The sequence below is a fragment of the Amphiura filiformis genome, chromosome 16 (assembly GCF_039555335.1).
Source record: "Amphiura filiformis chromosome 16, Afil_fr2py, whole genome shotgun sequence".
In the NCBI taxonomy this organism is placed as follows: domain Eukaryota; kingdom Metazoa; phylum Echinodermata; class Ophiuroidea; order Amphilepidida; family Amphiuridae; genus Amphiura; species Amphiura filiformis.
The window spans coordinates 61,786,003-61,809,218 of NC_092643.1; the positions used below are offsets into that span (position 1 = coordinate 61,786,003).

The 23,216-nt window shown below is 36.6% G+C and overlaps 1 protein-coding gene across 1 annotated transcript; it reads right to left on the bottom strand.

The window, feature by feature from the left end:
* Positions 1 to 772: 772 nt before the first annotated feature.
* Positions 773 to 19,995, bottom strand: LOC140172795 (squalene monooxygenase-like). Its single transcript, XM_072195921.1, has 9 exons — positions 19,870 to 19,995; positions 17,773 to 17,980; positions 15,214 to 15,379; positions 14,874 to 14,970; positions 11,270 to 11,570; positions 6,203 to 6,421; positions 2,412 to 2,528; positions 2,094 to 2,193; positions 773 to 941 (listed from the first exon to the last, which is right to left on the bottom strand). The coding sequence occupies exons 1-9, from the start codon at positions 19,993 to 19,995 to the stop codon at positions 773 to 775; spliced, it is 1,503 nt and encodes a 500-aa protein (XP_072052022.1).
* Between the last annotated feature and the right edge of the window lie 3,221 nt (positions 19,996 to 23,216).

Consider the following 23,216-nt stretch of genomic DNA (forward strand, 5'->3'; position numbering starts at 1 on the left):
GCTCACTACCATTCGCAAGATGCTGTGAACTACCAAATCGCAACAGTTTAAAATAATTGCTAACCTAAAAGGATGTCTCCGGCAATCACAACATTATGCCTTATAATTTATGTTAGATTAATTATCAAGCACGAATGACGTAAAAAAAACCCCGAATTAATACAGCCGTCTCTCAACACGCGGTATTCAAAATACCCGGGCGCCGAAATTGTCCAGTGCAATGACGTCCCAGTAATACAATGAATATTAAGGCTGACAACAACTGAGCACAAATAACCATAACGTCATTGCATTAGACAATTTCGCCGCGGGAATTTTGGGAATTATGGATAGGGGAGGCCGAGACTGGTTGTAACAGGGTCATGTTGTAACATCGCATTTTTCATGGTTCCAAAAGATCATAGATCAATGGTAATATGTTCATAACAATGCCATATATTTACGTACAGAGAAACAGTTTGGGTGTCATTACTCGGGTAGAGTAACGTTGTAATAAGTGATTTTGGCCCCTGACACCAACTTTGCAGCTAAAAATTAATAACACCTGAAGCACACCATACGTTTTCTGTATGTGACAAACAAGCTGTTTCCTATTTACTAAACTATTTTTGGTCCCTTGAAACCATAATGATATGACTTATAATATTCTGTTGTCAATATACTGAAATGCTTTCGATAAATATTCAAATTGTATACATAACATGCACTACTGTATATATTCCGTTTTGTATAATAGTGTCGGGTTTGGATTTTGTTGCATTTTAAAGTCAGTTTAAGCATAAGGTTCCATGATCTCTTTCATCATAGCGTTCCATTTTCTCCGAACTTTCATAGCTTCCCATACAGCATATAGATATGGCTGTGTGTCGTAGATCTCTTGAATAGTACCCTGAAGTGTTCCATCAAGCATATTATTCACGGCCTTTGGATCGGTTATAGTCCTGTGAAAGAAAACAGCCAGAAATATTAGATCCCGCAAATGTACCAAAATAACTTTATTTGCAACTACTCAAGTCGTGGAATATGTGATTTTGTAGCTATGTCATTCAATGGGCATTCTATGAATGTATTAGCACATTTAGGGTTTAAGAACTGTGTCTTCATAGTGATACTTAGGCCTACCAATACAACAATGTAGCAATCAACAAACTGCTTTAACAGCTCTTAGCTCAGCTATGCTACCACTGTCATTTGGGTAAACATAATTATGTGGTATGATCAAGCAAAATCAGTCTGATGTCGGTCATATAAACTCCTCAACAAAAGTTTGGAAAGTTTTTTCAAATATCTGTATCTCAAATTATTTGTGACATATTCATATCGTGTTGCATATCAATGGATAGCTACAATACTCCCCTTTACAATGACACCCCATTTGAAACAATAACATTTTTCACGGCTGAGTACACGCCTTGTGAATACTCAAGAGACAGTGTTTTGAAATCCATCATAATGTAACAAAACCACCTTTTTGGGTACCCCAGTATATGACACATGATCTTATATGTGTCTTAAGTATTTAATTCATGTGAGTACTAGTAACCCAGCAAATACAAAACATTTCACAGAAAACGTTTTATTGTCGGGTTATATAATAGAGATAAACGTTTTAACGTTCCAAAAACATTTTTTGAAAACTGGTGTTTTCCTGTTGACTGAAAAGAAAATATTTTTCCTCTTCGTGAAACCTTGTTTTCCGTCGAATTGCCGCATAATCTTATAATCTACAGCTACACGCGTACACTGTAGATATGGGTATTGAATTATCCACGATTTAAGTCCCATCGCATCTTTCCTATTTTTTCCTCATACTTCCTTCTTGGACAAATTTGTCAGTGCCCCATATATTTCCACACCTGGCAAATTATGATATGCACAGAGATATGGAAGCCGAATGTTGACGTACTTTGACCATCAAAAACATCTCTATCATACCTATGGCAATGATAGCCTCACTATAACGTTACCAACCTTTTAATCAACTTTGTTATAAAAAATTGTGGACAATAGGGGTGATAAAAGTGTTAGAAATGGTTATGACACTCCACAAAATGGTCCTGAAAACATAATACTGAACAGTACACTCTACATACCCTCCAAATAAGCCAGATACAGGATTCGGTTTGGACCTCTCTTCCTCTGGTACGCTTCGCAAACTTTTGATCATGAACTGTTGCATCTTTATTACGCTTTCTGGTAGGAAATTCAAAAGGAAGAAATAAGGGTGACTTTAGCAATTCACCTTTTCGGTGAAGAGAGATGTCGTCATTTAACGTCATGTATATCCCATGGAATCAACAATGTCTCACATTCCTCAAAATGGAATAAACAATGTCTCACATTCCTCAAAATGTCAGCCTCGAGGTAAAATAACATTATTTATTGGGAGTAATCTGTTTCAATAATCTTACCATCATTAAGACTGAAAAGACGACTAGAAAACTCAGCTATAACATTTAGAGCATACGCCCAATCTAGTCTTTCCTTGTGGAAGTGAAGCTTTTGTTCGTAGATAGCTTTATCATCGGCTGAAAAAAGACACATTCAGATTAACATGATTATTATTCACCGGTCCATCATCCGAGTGAATAAGGAATACTGATACATTCCGAAAGCTCTCAGGTGAGCAAAATAAGCTTTGAGTAATTGTTTAATTTTCTTCATAATGGAATTCACATCTTTGACCATTTTCTTTACAACAATTGATAGAACGCCTTGCAGAATTGTTTAGCAATCATGTGATTGCTTTGAAGTACCAGGTGGAATGGTCCCAAGATTTCATGATCTTAATGGGTTTCATCTAATGGGGCTTTCTGAAACCAAAGGTTTTCACATGTCCTTCCCGCAGACCTTGATGAACTCCAAAAACACAAGTTGACATCCTCTGGCTGGACAGACAGGCTGGTGTGAATCTCCCGGGTAAATCTGCATACAGAGGATGGTGTTCATGAATGGAAGACTAAGACGGTCATTTACTGTAAAGAAGGTGGTCAAGCATGTGATTTTCATGTTACTTTGATTTTAATTGAGTTTGCGCAACTGACAATAATATACCACTTAGTCCTAATTGATGGTCACACGCCAGTTGTGAGATTCAGCTATCAATTAAAACATTTTGACCGAATACCTCAAACTTTTAAATCTCGGGGTGTTTTTTCAAACCGTTTACTTTATTTTGATACATTGTGTATTGAAGGTTAAATAATGCAAGCTTATGCAATAATAATGATCATGAAAATTCATCTGTGTTGGTATAAATCATGACTTTGATTTAAACTTTTGATCCAAACACAAAGAAATAATTCCTACCTCGGAATTTTCAGATGGTACTCCATTTTTCATCAGCGAGTGAGTGACTGTATCAGGTCGAGATTTTCTTGACCTTTGACCTGATAACAGACTCGTAGACTCCTGAAAATTTGAACCAAGGACAAGACAGATAAGAAAGACATTACAGGTCCGGTATACTACATCCCCCGCATACTCGACAGAGAGAGCAGGTGGTTCCAACGTGGAGTCAAAGAAGCAGTTCACATCAAAGCCAACCAACCATCTCTCAACAAAAACCGGGGCCGGTTCAAACTTTCAGGAGTCTACGAGTCTGTTATCGGGTCAAAGGTCAAGAAAATCTCACCTGATACAGTCACTCACTCGCTGATGAAAGATGGAGTGCCATCTGAAAATTTCGAGGTAGGAATTATATTTTGTGTTTGGATCAAAAGTTTAAAATCAAAATCCAATAATAATGATATATATATGGTCAATTCCAGCCAAAGCGGGACAAAATTCTCTCTGGGGGCCATTTTGAAAATGTTTTCCTTTTCAATTCTAGACTTATCAAATGAGACGATCATATCTGGTGAATCATCAGGTGGAAGTGCCATCGGATTGAAAAATGACTTTTCTTGCTAGACCAAATAAAGTGTTAAATGCGCATATGCATGTTACCCACGAATTCAAGCCTTTTTCACCTGTTGGACGCCATAAAACTTCACTTTCTTTAATATCTTTCAATATTTTATATGTGACTCATATGCACTAGAAATCGGTGAAGACTTTGAACGTAAAATAGAATTTTATTACATATATCTACAAAGAAATATTTTGGTTATTACAAATTTTAAGAAAGAACCAGGTGTACAGTTAAGATTGTGTCAATTCTTCGAACTCTTTCCAAAGTGGCTGTCATTTAACATTACTGTATTATTTCGAAAGATTAGAATAAATGCTTCATATAAATATAAAGTTAGATTTTGTATCTCGTCGCAGGATGAGGATCTCGGATGGATTCGTGGGTAACAGCGTCTGGAAAATAGCAATTCCTATTAATTTTTTTTGATAAAAATAAAAAATACTTTTCCGTATGTCAATAATTCAGGCTGCAATGGCACTAAAATGAATTTTAATCAATATACAAACTACATGGAATATTTAGAATAATTCATTATGGCATTTTGGGTATAACAATTTTGAGAATAATGAAGTTGCCAAATTCAATTAGACAGAGCAAACAGTTTTATATTATTATTTTAGTAAAATCATTCCATATTTTCATGCAGCAATATTCTATTAAATCGTGTTTGACAGTTCCTATGTAATAAAACACTATCAATACATTGTTAACTATAATTTAAGTAGGGATTCGTGGGTAACCAAAATGTTCGTGGGTAACACATATTTGAAGGTATGTATTGGTAAGCGGCAAAATAGAAAATATTACAGAAGGTTGGAAACCATCATGCGGTTATTCCTCCATTGTGTTTCAATGATTCCCGTTTCTCTAACCAATTGCATTTACCCAAAAAATGGTAATTTAGGATAATCAATCAAAACTTCATGATACAGCTTCAGTATAGCTTCAAGAGGACGCTATTAAACAGGACTGTTTTGGAACCTATTTCGCATGTTTTCAAAATGTTAAGATGCATAAGAAACATATAATTTACGAGTAAATCCTTGGATTCGTGGGTAACGCCGAATTCGTGGGTAAAGCTATAAGTACTATAGTACCGTTTGGGGTTTGCGTTTCTTAGGTGTATAAACTGTAAGTACTGTAAAAATTATAGCATACCCATGGCTTGAATATGTGCTGATTTAAACTTAAAATAAATAATCTCCTTGTTTTTCAAGGTTAGCATCTATTCGGGATTCGTGGGTAACAGAAGTTTAAACCGTCGTAGATTCTTTTTTAAAGCGGTGAACGTATTTTTACGATTTACAATTTTAAGCGCTTGTCAAACTAAATGCAGTGTCCAAAGTCATTAAATGTTAATTTAAGTTATGGCAATTATATTTGCTGGACTCGTGGGTAACAGTTGATACGTGGGTAACGTCAAATTTGAATTTATGGAATTTTATGGGTAAAACGTATTTGCATAAAATAATCACTTGGACCTCAGAATTATAGAACGAAACTTCGTTTCATGATATAGTCATTTATGGCATATTCATTTAACATTTTTCATAACGATCATTTTATTTTTGATACGCGGGTAACAAAATTATTAGCCAAATTGACTTAATGGCCTCTAGAGTCCACAAACTTTGGTGGAATTCAATCGTTTTACATATGATGAGAGATCATGCAAACGTCTTTCTAACGGTAATAATTTCATTTTGATTGAAGGACATTCAATGACATATATGGTGCTTTATCTTTGGATTCGTGGGTAACGCCAATTCATTTAAGCCATCATAACTTGTCCCCTGGTATGACTTGCTAGTAAAGGCCTATATGCACAAAGAGAGCACATTGGACGTGACATGATATGCTCTATCAATAACGTGATTTCCTTTATTAATGACATTTTAAAGTGGAAAGTTAACATAGAGAGAATTTTGTCCCGCTTTGGCTGGAATTGACCATATACATTACATCTTACAAACGCAACCTCTTTTGCCGTTGTTGCGGCAAAGGTTTGCGACAAAAATGTGCCGCCGCAGTGATGATATGATGTGAGCGGGAACGAAAACAGACAACATTAGGATTACGGGTATACCAGGACGGGAATATGCTGTACGAGCTGCATAACCCATATAATCAATGCCAATTAGGTAATTTTACTAAAAATAAGGACTTAGGAATTTCGGAGAATTTCTCGCCAAAAAACCCAACATATCCAAACAAACCCAATTATGCCTCTTCCCGGTATAAGTACTGTACCTCCGGATCTGACTATAATATCTTTTCCTTTACACTTACTGAGATCTTTGACATTAGACAGTGCATTCCACCAATAGCACACATCTTTGAGTGCTACTGTCATTCCACACGCAGTTATAGGATGTCGGTTGTTAAACGCATCGCCCAACACTAGAACCCCAGGAGTACTGTCCACATTTGCCGCCATGCTTTTTGTTCGTACAGACTGAACTCTTGAAACAGACTTGGCGCTTCTAAGGTAGGATTCTTTCATGTGATCTGACAAGTGAAAGGTACGTAAGTTACATCATGAAAATAGCCAGACGCTTGTCTACGAAAACAATAACAATACTGAAGTAACTGAACATGCTGAAATACATGTGATAGATTGCAACTTGTCTACGGATTGTGTTTGTTTTTTGAACATCTTAAAAAGTGTGTGGTAGGCCTAGTGTCTGATCTTGTGACTAATCATGTTAAACCACAAATTGTTTTTGATTGTGGCTCGTTTCTAAGGACACTTTAATGCTGGGAAGTAACATACTCGCTGTGTAGGAGGTGTAGCGATCCCCCTACAGCAACATTACAATTAAACCATTGCTGTGACGTCAGTCTATTCAATAAACTGTAGATTATTTTCTACGAATCAACACTTTTCTGCACGAATCTACAGTTAGGTGTGGATTCGTACAGAGAAGTGTGGATTCGTACAAAACATGTAATCTACAGTTTATTGAATAGAATTACGGCCGTTTTAAATTAAGTGATAGGAAAAGGAACATTATCATGAACAAATAAAATAAAATGAACGACATTCAAAAAATATGAAACCATTTTACACTAAAATATACAATGAATACAATATTTTATTTGTACATGCGCTGAACTTACGTTTTTCCAAAATTATACAATAGGCCTACCGAGCTTTTATAATTGTATAGGCCTACAAAATTGTATATGTAAAATAACAACGCAAATTTGCATTTTGAGTGTAATTCGGCCATTACACTTTCATTTGTGTCATAAATCTATTATTCCGCCACGATTTGCATAGACCTATGTTCTTCTTTTTCTATACTTATTTTTAATTAAAATAATTTGTCTTTTGTCGTTTTTTTTTCTTTTCTGTTCTTTTTCTTTTCTTTTCATTTCAGTCGCTTACGTATTTTTTATTTAGAAAAATTTGCTACATAATACACATTCTGTATCAATGCATTTAGGCCTATTTGTTTATTTATTTGTTTGTTTTGTGCATGTTTGGTAATTAGCCACCGTAGATCTATTTTCTGTTTAATTTTTATTTGTCTTTCGTGTACAAACTGCATTTTTGTTTCATCTGGTGGTATTTTGGCATGCTTGAATATTTACGTATATCGATCAGTAGCCAGTAGGCCTATTCGATAAATTAAATATTATAATGATTAAATATTATAAATATTTATTATAATTAAATATTATAATAATATGAAACCTCGAAAATCGAATTTTTAGTTCTAAATGGCTTCTAATATCTTTGTTTCTTCAACTTGTAACAAAATCAGTGAGAAATGAAAGTTGCTATTAAAATTGAACTACATTTGACTTCGGGGGGGGGGGGGGGCTGGAAGTTGAGGTCGGGGCTCTTTTTCGCGTCGAAGGCGGTGAAGTTTTGTTGTGGTTTCTTTTTTTATTTGTTTGTTTGTTTTTTGCCGCTGAAGTTCAGGGACATGTAGGTATGGTTCAGACCAACCAAATAAAACTAATTTCTCCTCTGTTTACATATTTAAAATGGGACATGTGCTTACCTTTGTTCGGCTAAATATAGAATCATGTTTAGGTCCTTTTCCCTTTTCGAAAGACATCTTCAAAACAAATCCCGTGAATCAACAATATATCCTTTGAATGCTTCCATCGAATAATTGTAATTATCCAAATTACTATGATTACGGGATGCATTTCAACGAAGATAACAAATGATTTCCATAATTTCCAGAACACGATCATGTCAGAAATTAATATTTTGTTCTGGGACTGATTATTCGGACTAGGTTGTTCCTAAACCAAACACTCGATTCACGGAGAAGAGTTTCATTGCTTTGTATCCTTACTTCTGAGTATTTTCGATTATTTCCGTATATGGCAAATAAATCATCATGAAGATAGGACATCCTTCATCTCCAATAAAATCGTGTGTAGTAATATACAGAACGCAGCACATAACAGGTCTAGCTATCTTCAGGTGAGATGCAACACTGCATTTGATATGAACCCGTGACTATTATGGCAATTTTCCTTGTTATGCAAAATAGAGACCTGTTAAACGCATCAGAAGTGCATGGTATAAACAACTATTGATTGTCTAATCACTTGAAGGACATTATAATTATGTACGAATCTACAGATATAGAAATTACAGGTGTGTCCAGTCTTGCGTGCGTGAGATACCTTGTAAATGTAAATATATCAATTATACGAATCAACAGATAAAGAAATTACAAATGTGGAACAACGTAATGTTTGCTTTCGCCATTTATTATTACTAGTAACTTACGAATCTACAGTTTTAGAGAATATTATTGTTAGTATAAAGCAATGGTTTAAGTCAGAGAATACACTCGAAACTGTTGATTCTTGAAAATAATCAACTCGCTCCGCTCGTTGATTATTTCTCAAGAATCAACAGTTCCTCGTGTATTCTCCTTAACGGAGTCTGGCCCAATCGCCAATGAAAGAGAGATAGGCACTCTTTCACTGTTTATATAAAGGTTCGCTCCATGCCCCATTTACCTTTTTTACTTCTTATAGGGCCACCACCAATATTTCAAAGGGCAAAGATCAGTCAGGTTCTTTTCAGAGCCACAATTCTTCAGTAGGCACTTGACAACTTATTTTGGAAGAATCTTTTTTAGAACCACAATCCATTCATGAAATATGCAAGGGGACCAACTCCCTGAATTAACCGTTAAAAATAACCGTGTACAAAGGGCGCCCTTAATATACGTATGTATACGTGAAAAAGCTCTTAGTTTTGCCCTCAACCAGTGTACTTCGGTTATATAAATGCGCTTTTATAAATGTGCACGTGACCACCTCCGCGCTGCCATAACAGCTTATAGACAGTAAGTCTCAAAGTGACCTTCTAGATAGCGAGTGATCTTTCTATACATTTGAATGCAAAGGCGGAACAACATGAGACTGCTGTGCAGCAAAATTGTCTATTTTGTTGAACTTTGTGATTATATTGTAAACGTTTCCGTCGTTGAATATTTTTTTCCGTCGTCAAATACTTTCAAAATGTTGTTTTTGATAACATATTACAAATTCGGAATTGCAAAATGTGGCAATTTGCAATTCAATTAATACTTGAAGTTGATGATATTTATTGTTCCTATCCCTTTCTGTATTCGCCACTTGCACGGTTCCGCCATTATGCACTATGTGCGGGGAGAGCCTCGAACTGGCAGCATACATGAATGGGAATTGAACCAGTCATATAACATTCTGTGTAAGGTTACGTAATTCTTCCTTTCATGTATGCTGCCAGTTCGAGGGTCTCCCCGCATATAGTGCATAATGGCGGAACCGTGCAAGTGGCGAATAGTGGTCAATCCACGAGGATTTGGTCACGCTTGCTGGTCTTGGCATGGCGTGCCCATGCATGGGTCACGTGCGCATTTATAAAAGCGCATTTATAGATATAACCGAAGTACACCGTCAACTGAAGAAGTTGCAGTTATTGCTGATAAAAGTGGGTACACTGAGCTGAGTTTCATACTTGCCCGACTTCAATGTGTATCATGAATACTACTTGTTATTATCATGAATACACACAAATAAATCTGAATGTCTGCAAAACAATGCAAATGCGATCTACCCATGCCTCTTTATAGGAACAAGCACTTCATTCAGTAATGGTTCTGAGGCAAACGGAAACTGTTTGTAACAACTGTATAGATGTATATAATTATTTTTCTAACATTTGATCACAGGTGTACACTGCAAAAAAGTTGGTTTAAATTATTTTTAGGCTAAGTCTTTTATTAATTTGACTTTTAAATAATATTTAACAAATATGGAGTTGATGTCATCGATAAGCTCAACGTTGGGAAATACAGTCATGATTGATGGAATGTTGGATGAATCGTAGGTAAATTCTACAACGTTGTGCGGTTTGGATGCAAGCAATAGTATCGAACTTGTTGGGTGATATTTCGTCAACTCACTCAACTGTTGGGCACGTGCTTCTGACTTGAGTCACCAACATATGGGCGTCAAATTGCACCGACAATTTTTGTAGTCAACGAAAGCACGTAGCCCTAGCCCCAACTGTTGATGTCTCTGTTTTTGGTCACTCGTCGCAGTAAACGGTAGTCAAGATAGCCGCCGCGTTGCTGGACGAGTGGGGCCTGCTACCAGGCCTTGCCGTTTGAGGCGAGCGATCGCTCTCGCTCGCCACCGCTCACCCAAACTCAATTTCTAGTGAGCGACTTTCCACTCGCCATAGACACTAAATATCGCTCGCAGCGAATCACCTCAAATTGAACTGCATTCAAGTTTCAGCACTTTCAATGTATTTGATTTATCGTAAAAACTTAATTTCTGAAAACGGAAGAGAAGGTGTCAACAGTCATGACAGTGCGTAATTGTTTCATATTGGTATGGATTGTCTTCTAGTCCTAGAATGTGGTGCGACCACTGCATACTAGAGAGTGATTCAGCTCTGAGAGTGATTCGACGACTCGCCTAACATCATGCTAGCGAGTGATTGGCCACTCGCCTTTAAAATCTAGACGGCAAGGCCTGTGCTACCATCTGTGATTGTTATTCAGTCTCCGATTATACCTCTGGGGCCCTTACATATTTCACTAGGCTTTTCATTAGAAAGTTATTATCATCAAATGGAAATATTAACTTCACTCATACTACCGATCAATTCGTGTAGCAGCAGGAAGACAAGCAATAAATGTGTGGAATCGCAATAGACCATTCATATAATTGGCACTTTCCTGCTGTCGATGAGAGTATCAAACAATGGTGTCCTTGCTTTCGTTATCTAATAAATGTGTGATATAGATGTTCACCCCATCAACGACAGGAAAATGCCAGTTATAGGAATGATCTGTAGGTCTAAGATAGTAGTGCTATTACCTGGAGCTAATGCAGCCACCTTCTCCTCAACAAACTTATTCAAATCTGATGGTGTAGGTCCATTCACGACGACCATTGATCGAATGTCATGTTTATTTAAATAATATACAGTGTATTGCGCGTGAGAAGTTCCAACAATCATATCAGCCCTGTGTTTTCCACCTCCTTCACCAAATTCATGATCCTTGAGCAGGAGACCCAATACAAATGATTCGCTGACCGGTTTGTAAGTGGTCTGAAATTCATTTGACAGATGAGGGTAGTGCCCGTCACTAACTACAACCAATGGGGCTCTCATCTCCTGTGGAAATATTAAATAGGCCATTTTAGTAATTTCTGAAATACTTTGCGAACGAAATCAAGATTACATCATCGGCGATGAGCAGTTCACCGTGCGCATCGACTCACGGTTTTTTTGCAAATGATTCTGGGAATCACCAAAAAGGCGAATTGACGAAACAATAAAACATCATGCCATTCCATGATTCAGTAATGTTATGGCACTACTTTATCTTATAGATTTATTGGTTTATCAATATCACTAGTACTAGTTATAATTGAAGACCGAATTCAAAGACTAGTTTGCGTATGACGTCCTGTCAACTATACTACAAACGATGTACTGCGCAGGTCAGCAACCAATCACGCCGCGCCTTTTCCCTGACGTCAGACGCAAACTAGTCTTTTTAATTCGGTCTTAAATTATACGCGAACTCTTTCCACCGTCGGATGTGCGTGATTGGCTCTGGGTAGTCATGTCTGGCTCTGGTTTCCGGGAGGACGTTCCGCCATATTAGCTCTGTCTTTTTTTTTTTGTCTCGAGATTATTCTCCATAAATCATACCCATTCTGCACGCGCGCGGACACAAGTTACGACGATCCGTCGATTCTGAATTTCTGAGAATCAATTTTGATTGACGTAAAGTGCGACGAAATACGGTCCTCTTGTTTACTCAAGTATCTTATCGTCAGATTTGACTGCTGTCGGCAAAACCATGTGACTGTCGGCAAATGTAGTCAAAGGTATGTGTGATTGTCGGCAAATTGTGAGAGCCACATAACAGATTAATGTGTTACGAAATTGTGTTGTTGTAACGTAATAGACATACTGTGAATGGTATAGAAGTTACTAGTGATTTCTGAGCGCCGTCCTGGTAAAAAAAAATTTGGGTCAACAAATTTCCGTCGGCACACCATACTGTACACCCCCGAATCATATTGGTCTAGCGACGCCCCTGCTTATCGTGTGCCTATTTGAATATATATACATTTAGTATAATTCGCAAGAAATTCTTCTTATAATAGTAACAACTAAATCATTAATATATAAAGCATCCGCTTTTACCTTTACCCCATCAAAATTGAGATTTTGGGGCATATGAAGAAACAAATCCCATATATTTCTTTCCGACGGTCTAAACACAAGCCCCCCAGCAAACACAAAACGTTTTCGACATCATTCGCAAAAGGTTATAAAAGGTTGTCAGAAAATGTTTAAATGTCGGGTTATATAAAGGGTACATTAATGGTATAAAACGTTTTCATAACATCAATAACATTTACTGCACATCAAACACAAATGTTTTACAGAAAACATTTAAATGTCGGGTTATATAAAGGGTATAAAAACGTTTTAATAACATTCCAAAAACAATTTTGAAAACTTGGTACAAATCATTCTAAACAGAATGTTATTTTGGGGTTGAAAAAATATTTTGCAAAAAACGTTTGCCCAAAATATTTACAATAACGTTTTAAAAACGTTTTCACGACCTTTATATAACCCGACATTTAAATGTTATTTAAAAACATTTTAAGAACATTTCTGTGTTTGCTGGGTGCAAATATTTTACCATAATGTTATTTAAGTGTTGACAAAATATTTGGCCAAAAATGTTTGCAAAAATAGTTTACAATGACATTTCGAAAACATTTTAAAAATATTGTTGTAGTGTGTTTTCATACAAAGTCTTTTATTAATTTGACTTTTAAATAATATTTAACAAATATGGAGTTGATGTCATCGATAAGCTCAACGTTGGGAAATACAGTCATGATTGATGGAATGTTGGATGAATCGTAGGTAAATTCTACAACGTTGTGCGTTTGGATGCAAGCAATAGTATCGAACTTGTTGGGTGATATTTCGTCAACTCACTCAACTGTTGGGCACGTGCTTCTGACTTGAGTCACCAACATATGGGCGTCAAATTGCACCGACAATTTTTGTAGTCAACGAAAGCACGTAGCCCTAGCCCCAACTGTTGATGTCTCTGTTTTTGGTCACTCGTCGCAGTAAACGGTAGTCAAGATAGCCGCCGCGTTGCTGGACGAGTGGGGCCTGCTACCAGGCCTTGCCGTTTGAGGCGAGCGATCGCTCTCGCTCGCCACCGCTCACCCAAACTCAATTTCTAGTGAGCGACTTTCCACTCGCCATAGACACTAAATATCGCTCGCAGCGAATCACCTCAAATTGAACTGCATTCAAGTTTCAGCACTTTCAATGTATTTGATTTATCGTAAAAACTTAATTTCTGAAAACGGAAGAGAAGGTGTCAACAGTCATGACAGTGCGTAAGTGTTTCATATTGGTATGGATTGTCTTCTAGTCCTAGAATGTGGTGCGAAAACGTTTTCGACATCATTCGCAAAAGGTTATAAAAGGTTGTCAGAAAATGTTTAAATGTCGGGTTATATAAAGGGTACATTAATGGTATAAAACGTTTTCATAACATCAATAACATTTACTGCACATCAAACACAAATGTTTTACAGAAAACATTTAAATGTCGGGTTATATAAAGGGTATAAAAACGTTTTAATAACATTCCAAAAACAATTTTGAAAACTTGGTACAAATCATTCTAAACAGAATGTTATTTTGGGGTTGAAAAAATATTTTGCAAAAATGTTTGCCCAAAATATTTACAATAACGTTTTTAAAATGTTTTCACGACCTTTATATAACCCGACATTTAAATGTTATTTAAAAAACATTTTAAGAACATTTCTGTGTTTGCTGGGTGCAAATATTTTACCATAATGTTATTTAAGTGTTGACAAAATATTTGGCCAAAAATGTTTGCAAAAATAGTTTACAATGACATTTCGAAAACATTTTAAAAATATTGTTGTAGTGTGTTTTCATACAAAACGGTTTTAAACGATTTCATGACCTTTATATAACCCGACATTTTAATGTTTTTAAAACGTTTTTACCTAAACCAAACCCCAAAATATAACTTATTTAAAACGTTTTAATAACGTTTTTGTGTTTGCTGGGCCAGTATTGTTATAGGACTGAGTATGTTTCCTCATGATGGCGACTCTCTCAATTCATTTATATCAGTCAAGTCAACTCGAGTCAAAGGTGGGTGGGGAAAGGGAACAGATTCTCCCTATGATAAGTCTTGCCTTCCTGTGGGATGCTGGGCGCCCTGATATTGAATATTTTTAGCCATTTTGTGCTTTTTAGCCCATTTTTGATAATTATCGTCAAATTTTGCCCCCCCTTGAAAGTTTAACCGTCTTGCCCCTTTGCCACCTTTGCCGAGCGTGCATGAGCTTCTCTTTTTCAAAGAGGAAATACGAAATATTTATTTACCTCCAAGTTATCCTGTCCTTTTCGTCGATACTTGACACCGACTACACGTCCGTTTTCTTTCAGAAGTTCCTTTCCAACACCTTCTATTACTGTCACTCTAAAAAGAAATTATATCTGAAAATTATTAACCCTCAGCTTAAACTACAACTGATAACAGTTTAAAAGATGGTGAACACGGTCAATTGAAGTGCTTTAATGTCAAGGCATCGAATTCGACCAACTGAATTCGAACAATTATAATCCGGTTCCAAAATATTGTTTTACCAAGTTTCTTCGCTGATTATTATTGGGAGTAGAAATGTCACCCCATCAAAAAATCTTTGAAATAAATAATACTCACGATTGTTGGGACAAAACTTTATTTCTGAGGGCACTAACGAATGAGCTGTGACGCATAACTAACATTCCTGGTTCCGGGAGTGTCACAATTGCTGGTTTACCACCCAGTCGCATGTCATGAAAAGCATATTCTGTGATGATGTTGCCATCCACGTCATCTAAAACATCTATATTTTGATAAAATGGTAGGAATTGTAATATGATATATGAAATCATAATAAGTCCATGCCATACTTTTTGGGATAAAAGGCTGCCTTAAATATTTTTAAGGCAGACAAAATGTCAGAATTTCCCTATACCATGCAAGAATACCAATGACGAAGGACACTGAGTGATATTCAATCATTTGAATGCTAATTTGTCTTCTCTATATTGTACAGAAACATCTGCTGGGAAGTCCCTAGTCTCTTTTCTTTTATATGACTCATGATCATATAATATGAGTCTAATTTTCGAAGTCCATTCGTAAATAATTGTTATTGTTTCTATGTGAATGTAATATTGAAGAAGTTTGTTTTGGTGACATAGGGGTCCTTCATACAGGTGTTCACCCACAATGACCACCCTACACACCCACATACACCCACCCCTACCGGCCGGAAAACAACAACAAGTTCAACAACACCAAAATGGTGTCGGGATTAATAGTCCGGTGGAAGACCAAGGTACGTTAGTTTTGCCAGTTAAAGCATTTGTGAGTTATCATTGTTCCACGGGCACAAAATCAGACTCATAGGGTTGTAAAATTGTCATGCCTGCATGGGCAAAATCATTGAGATTGGGCAATCTTAACAGCTGAGATATTGTCCTCTAAAAAGGGTACTTTGTAAAGTGGCATACTGTTGACCAAATTCAGCTCAACATGCTCAAGGTCACGCAATTTTCGGCAAAAAAAGGCAAATTGATTTTTTTCTTATGACCTCACCCGGGGGGGGGGGGGTACCCATGACCAGTGGTAGAATAACATGCAAGAGGCTGTGTGTACACTCAGTCGTTTTAAATTAACATGGAATGACCCGTTCGCGAATTTGGGCTACATCTTGGACTCAAGTGCACTTTTTTTGTGCTTCTGGATTTTGATCATCAAGGTTCGGAACATATATACAAGCACGTACTTTGAAGAGTTAATACTTGTATACTATGACCATAATGACACATAGACTCATTGTGTCATTTCATCATATTTTTCAAAGGAAGTCATATTGAGATGAGTCATTTGGGTCACATTTAGTGAATTACCTATTTTTTGTTGCGCGCATATGTTAACCGTTGAAGTCGAAGGTAAAATGTTAGGGATTTTAGTGGGATTTTGGCCACCATCTTGGATTTAAGGGAAAAAAATTGAGGTGGCCCCTGAGCTAAGTTCTTTCATCCAAAGTAACATACATCCCAAGTATGGTTTTGGTAGGAAAAAGCAGTAGTTTTTTCCTAGGATAGACAACCCTAAATATATTGATTTGGGGATTTTAAGCTCAGTTATGTTACAAATGTTTTAACATGGCTTTATCTTTCATAGCAACAGTAAATAAAATATGTGATGTGATCAAACAAAGTCAGTATAAAGTCGGTCATATTCAATTGTTGTAACATTTTGCAGTTTGCAGAAAACCCCATTGAAATTGGACAACTAGTTCAAAAGATATGAACTGATAAAGAATTTAAAAAACAAACAATAGGAAAGCAAAGGAAATATTTCCTTTGTTTGGCTATATCTCAAAATCAATATTCCCGACTGAGTTTGCTGGATCACATCACATTGGGCAAAAATTAATATAATATACAATAATAATAGAGGGCAAAATTAAATTACAACCATTATTTTTAAAAGCACTTTTTAGGCACAAATTTTACAATTTGAATATCCGATGTATTTAATACATTTATGCACATATATGGCAATAAATTTTCGAAAGGAAAACATAGACAAGTTGGGTGGAATTCAGGACTCAGGGTTCAGGACTCTGCTCCTTCATTCAAGGGACCAACATTCATTATTGTTTTACTACAGGGAAATTGAAAATGTTTGTAGAGGAACTCGATGATGTCTCCTAACCCTCCTTGTAAATTGATATTTTCCCAAAAACAAAATACTGCCATGAATGATTTAAGCATAATATAGGCTACTATAATTGAAGACAAAGATAAAAAGACTAGTTTGCGTCTGACGTCACTGTCAATCCAATTCTCTACGATCCTTGATTGGTTAATTAGCGCGTAAATTTATCTGGTGCTGATCGGAGAAAAGGAATAACAGTGAATGGCGAAAAATTACGTACTTTTACCAGGCAAAAATCATCTTTTCTAGGCATTGTTGACATGGTGCCTTCGCGAAAGAAAGTTTCTTAATATAAAGACCTAACTTTTGAGATGATTTGTATGTTTGGAGGTGCAAAATTAACAATAAAGCGTCCGGTTTTACCGCCGTGTTCAGCAATTCATATCATCACGACACTTGTAAACAAACCGTGCTCGACTTTGATTGACAGATGACGTCAGACGCAAATTAGTCTTTTTATCTTTGTCTTTCATTATAGTAGGCTCGCATAATAATATTATTTACCTTTCATTCCAAGTGTTTCTAGAGTATTCACACCAGCGGGCAGTAGACCTTCCCCACGGAATGTGTCATCTATTCCCATATTCTTCTCAATCATCACAACTTTTCTGCCGTCCATACCACATCGGGCGGCAAAAGTCGCCCCTGTGAAACCACCACCAATGACTATTATGTCGGCATCCGAGTCGCTGAATTTTGGCGGTACATCAATCTTGATAAATTGAATGGGAAAAAAGTAGAAGGTATTAACAATTTCCTTGAAAATGGGTCTACGTTGAATCCCGACCCTACCCGCCCCTTGTCTGGCATTCAGTTTTAGCATTTGGTATGTATTTGGTCGCATGTCGTCCAATTTCCAGAAGATGGTAAAAAATCATCATCACTGACAAAAAATTTAACCTGACATGAAATATAGCCTTTTGGATTTTTGTTACAAAGCTTTCAACAGCCAAATAACAGACTTGTATGTATATACGAGTATATATTTTAAAATGCATTTTCCTCAAATTAGACCATGATCATCATATCGTCATCCTGCTACGCTAATTGCCCACGTCATTTTTACATGTTTCTCATTTGCAATTTTGATTTTCTGATAATAAACCCATAATTAATCAAATTTCCAGCCGCATTTTTCATTAACTTGTGGAATACATCTCTTTTGATATGGGTTTCAAATTTTAACTTTTAAATGTGGTTTTGTTACACATTTTAGCACCAGAACATGTTCTCCAATTATAGTACACTGCACAAACTCGGGTGTTAAAAGTAACATCGTTTGGAGTCAATAGAGGAGTGTTATTTTTAAACTATTGGCGGCCTGGATGGTATAATAGTAACACCAAAAGTGATAAAAAACAACACCCCTTTTGATTTTGTTACCCATACGCTTAAACTTTAAAATGAGACATTACACTATGATTTCTGTTTAGGGGTTGTGATGCTACAATAATTTATCCCAGGCATTGTGCAGAAAAATGTTCTACCTCGATCCCTTTTGCTTGCGCACCATCACAGACTCATCACAAGCGACCATTTATGTTTTTTGGAAGATCGAAATGGCCGGCCCGGGCTTGGGGCTAGCAATTGTTTGGCGCATTTTTTTTGTGGGGGTACACTTTAAAATTAATACATGGAGCCATAAAACATAGAAACACAGCATTATTATTATAAAAATATCCCAGCAAACACAAAAACGTTTTTAAAACATTTTAAATAAGTTATATTTTGGGTTTTGGTTTAGGTAAAATCGTTTTAATAACATTAAAATGTCGGGTTATATAAAGGTCATGAAATCGTTTTAAAACGTTTTGTATGAAAACACACTACAATAATATTTTTAAAATGTTTTCGAAAAATGTCATAGTAAACTATTTTTGCAAACATTTTTGGCCAAATATTTTGTCAACACTTACATAACATTATGTTAAAATATTTGCACCCAGCAAACTCAGAAATGTTCTTAAAATGTTTTTTACAAAACGTTTTAATAACATTTAAATGTCGGGTTATATAAAGGTCGTGAAAACATTTTAAAAACGTTATTGTAAATATTTTGGCCAAACATTTTTTGCAAAATATTTTTCAACCCCAAAATAACATTCTGTTTAGAATGATTTGTACCAAGTTTTCAAAAATGTTTTTGGAATGTTATTAAAACGTTTTTATACCCTTTATATAACCCGACATTTAAATGTTTTCTGTAAAACATTTGTGTTTGCTGTGCAGTAAATTACCAACAAATGTTATGAAAACGTTTTATACTATTAATGTACCCTTTATATAACCCGACATTTAAACGTTTTCTGACAACCTTTTATAACCTTTTGCGAATGATGTCGAAAACGTTTTGTGTTAGCTGGGATAATATGGAAACATTTTCAGCTCGGGCCGCTAGCATCATATGCATGATAAGACAATCTTGAAAATAAAAGTTTTACAACAAGGTCCCAAAATCTGGCATTAGCTCGGGGGCATGGGTAAAGGGAGGGACACATCGAAGGTTTGATGCATCGATTTTGGCGGACCATTATTAAATTAATACACATGCACATGTTGCACAGCCCCTTATCAATAAGTAAGAATATTATAGCATCTTACCTTTGGCAATGTTGGAACATGTATGCGTCTATGTGACGTCATGATGTATTTTAGCAATGTCATTGCACTGACAATACCAACAACACCAGCTACTGTGGTAGAATTTACTGATGGTGTAATCGTCATTTTAGAGTAGGTCTATGCTTATTGCTAACACTTGAGTAACATGTGAGTCCCGGGATATGAGTAACCTGCTAAAAAACGACTCGGATGCATTCAAAGTCCCGTCGCTGCTGTATCCTGGTTAATATACATGTAAATCAAGAAAAGTACAATCCTTCTTTCACGTGAAATTGAATGAGGATCCTTGAACGTTAACGTAACTGCGTTTCTTTAAATTGGAACGAAAAGTTAATTGCGCATACTGTGTGAAGTTCTCTTAGATAATATTTATAATATTCAGAGTACATAGATGGTCAAGTTCGGTGTCAAGTTCGGTGTCAACAACTGTACGCAAAATGATAAAAGTTGTTTACTGTACAGGGACTGATAAGCATAATTTCAAACAACAATTCATCAGTCATTTTCGTGTTGTTCAAGAATTGACCTCAAGTTTTGGACAGTGAATTATTCGTACCCATACAATCAAAGTTCATTCTATATATATATTGAGGTTCAAGAACTGCAGCCTGTCAGATGAGAATGCATTATATTAATTTGAAAACTACCTTGAATTATATTAAAAGGATATGAGTCATTGGTCATTTCCCAAGCGAAATATTTCAGTTTTGACATTCTAGTATTAATAAAATAATAAACCCTTTAAAACGCATGGACTGGGACTAGGTTGTTCACAGTGAGTAATATCATATCATTCTTTCTATAAAATGGTCAAAATAATTTTGAAGTGCATAGGGTGGTCAAAACATTTTGGTGGAAAATTCGTTTTTGTGATTCTCCCAAAACCGGGCACTTCCCCCCCCCCCAATTCTACCAGCATTTCAAACGATGAAACTCACACACACCGCAATATTTATCTTCACAACTGCCGGCCGCCAAAGAAAGAATAGTTTTTAAAATATCACTCCATTTATTCTATACAAGGATTGCTTCGTAACATCATAAATATTCGATAGATATTTACTATTTAGTGGAAGTAAGAACAGGACACAACAAAAATACCTTTTTCCACATAACTTTGTACTGAACGGTTAGTAATTTTACAGATTTTAAGTATTTGACCGCCGAATAAGCCGATATCATCGAGTGTTTTTCATTCTTTGCAACCGTCGTCTCTAACTTGCACCCATGGGCATTAAAAAGCTATGGATTGTTACGTATTCGTATTTGAATTTGAGAAAAAAAAGGTTTACGCAATCTCACCAAACTCAAGTTTTGCGTTTAAATATTTTGATGCAGCTGTAAACATATAATAAGTTACTTTTTTGAGATGTTTATTTGGCATACACATATCATAGCATCCCTTTTTACTTTTTCCACCTTTTCTCATGCGCCATAAATTTTGATTTATCTGTGATAAATATTTAGGCAAAAACTCATAGTAAACATGGCAGATCCCTCCAATTCCTGGCCCAACTTTTCAAAAGTGTCTCACCCATTACCAGACTTGTAGTCGAGTCACTGAAAGTCGAGTCCGAGTCGAGTCGAGTCATCGAGCCCTCGAGTCTCGAGTCGAGTCGAGTCATGAAGCCTTCGAGTCCGAGTCGAGTCGAGTCATTTGAAGTTATCAGTCGAGTCGAGTCGAGTCGAGTCAGGCCATTCTGTCGAGTCGAGTCGAGTCGAGTCGGATATATTTTGTCGAGTCATTTCGAGTCACTTCACGTTTTATATGCTCATGATACCAGCTGTCAACTTGATAGCCCAATTTGCATGAATTTGTACTTTTTTTAAATTAAAATCCCAGTGAGAGTACATAATATTAATTTATGAATCTATGTGCTCCATCCAGTGCATTGTGGAAATCAGTAATCAGTCAGACTTGTAGTATTGCCATTAGGACCCGCCATGAGTATGGGTACGGGTGCGTGTCCCGGACCACGAGTACTTGTACGGGTACGGGTCCCATCCATGGGTACGGGTTTCAGGTCATGCCAGTCAGTCACATTGCTCACACCAGTCAGTCACATTGCAATGTAGTTCTTCATGTGTGCAGCATGTAGAGGAGTGTATTTGGATGGGGAATATCAAAATGATTAATAAAAGCTATAATAATGATATTTTAGCATGATGACTTGAAATTCACCACAAAAAAGAAAGTATCTTGAAATGTTTTCCCAGTTTGCTGGGTTTTTTTTCTGTATTGATCAGTCATTGTGTGAATGAGACATGTAGCATACATGTAGGGTGTGTGCACAGGCTGTTACAATGACATGTCTGTAGCATTCATGTACATTTTGTGTAGCCAGGGCTGGATTTACCTTTTTCAGGGCCCAGGACCAGGCTAAAATCAAATTAAGGGCACTTGCTATAGCTTGCTATCTGGATCCATGCGTTACTCCCCACCCAACCCCATCCATGATGTAACCTATTTGTTTTGATTATGATCAGAGGACTCACAGTGGGATTTCCTGCATTTGTGTAGCCATATACTGTATGGTACCCATGCATGGGTACGGGTACGTGTCCCGTACCATGAATACGGGTACAGGTCCCATGCCATGAATATGGGTCCGGGTCCCAGGCCATGAGTACGGGTACGGGTACGGGACCCAGTCCATGAGTCCGAAGACAAAATAGGCCATGAGTACGAGTACGGGTCCAAAGCCATGGGTACAAGTACGGGTACGGGTATGGAAATTGGGACTCGAGTACGGGTACGAGCACTACAAGTCTGGTAATCAGCAATGATGGACAATGGACTTTTCCACCATGCCAAATTTGAAGCATGTAAAAAAAATGGTGGATCCTTTAGCCAGATCGACAGGCAATCATGCATGTACATTGAACACACATACATATAATTTATATTTTTAGTTATTATAAAGATGCTGAGAGATAGTAAGCCCACTTTGTAAAATATAAGAATCACAATACACTGAGATGTGTGGAAGAAAACATGCAGGTATTATTAGAAATATTAAGGTATAATTTATATTTTCGAGTCATTTTTAAAAAGTCGATTCAGCCACAGTGACTCGAGTCACAAGCCTCGAGTCATCGAGTCGAGTCATTAAATTTCGAGTCGAGTCGAGTCATCGATTCACCAACCCTCGAGTCGAGTCGATTCGTCGAGTCACCTTGCCTCGAGTCGAGTCATCGAGTCACCAAAACTCGAGTCGAGTCGAGTCGAGTCATTTCGAGGCGAGTCACTACAAGTCTGCCCATTACATAATAAGACTAACTTATACGATTTCGATGATACTTATATGTCTGATTTATTCCTGCCA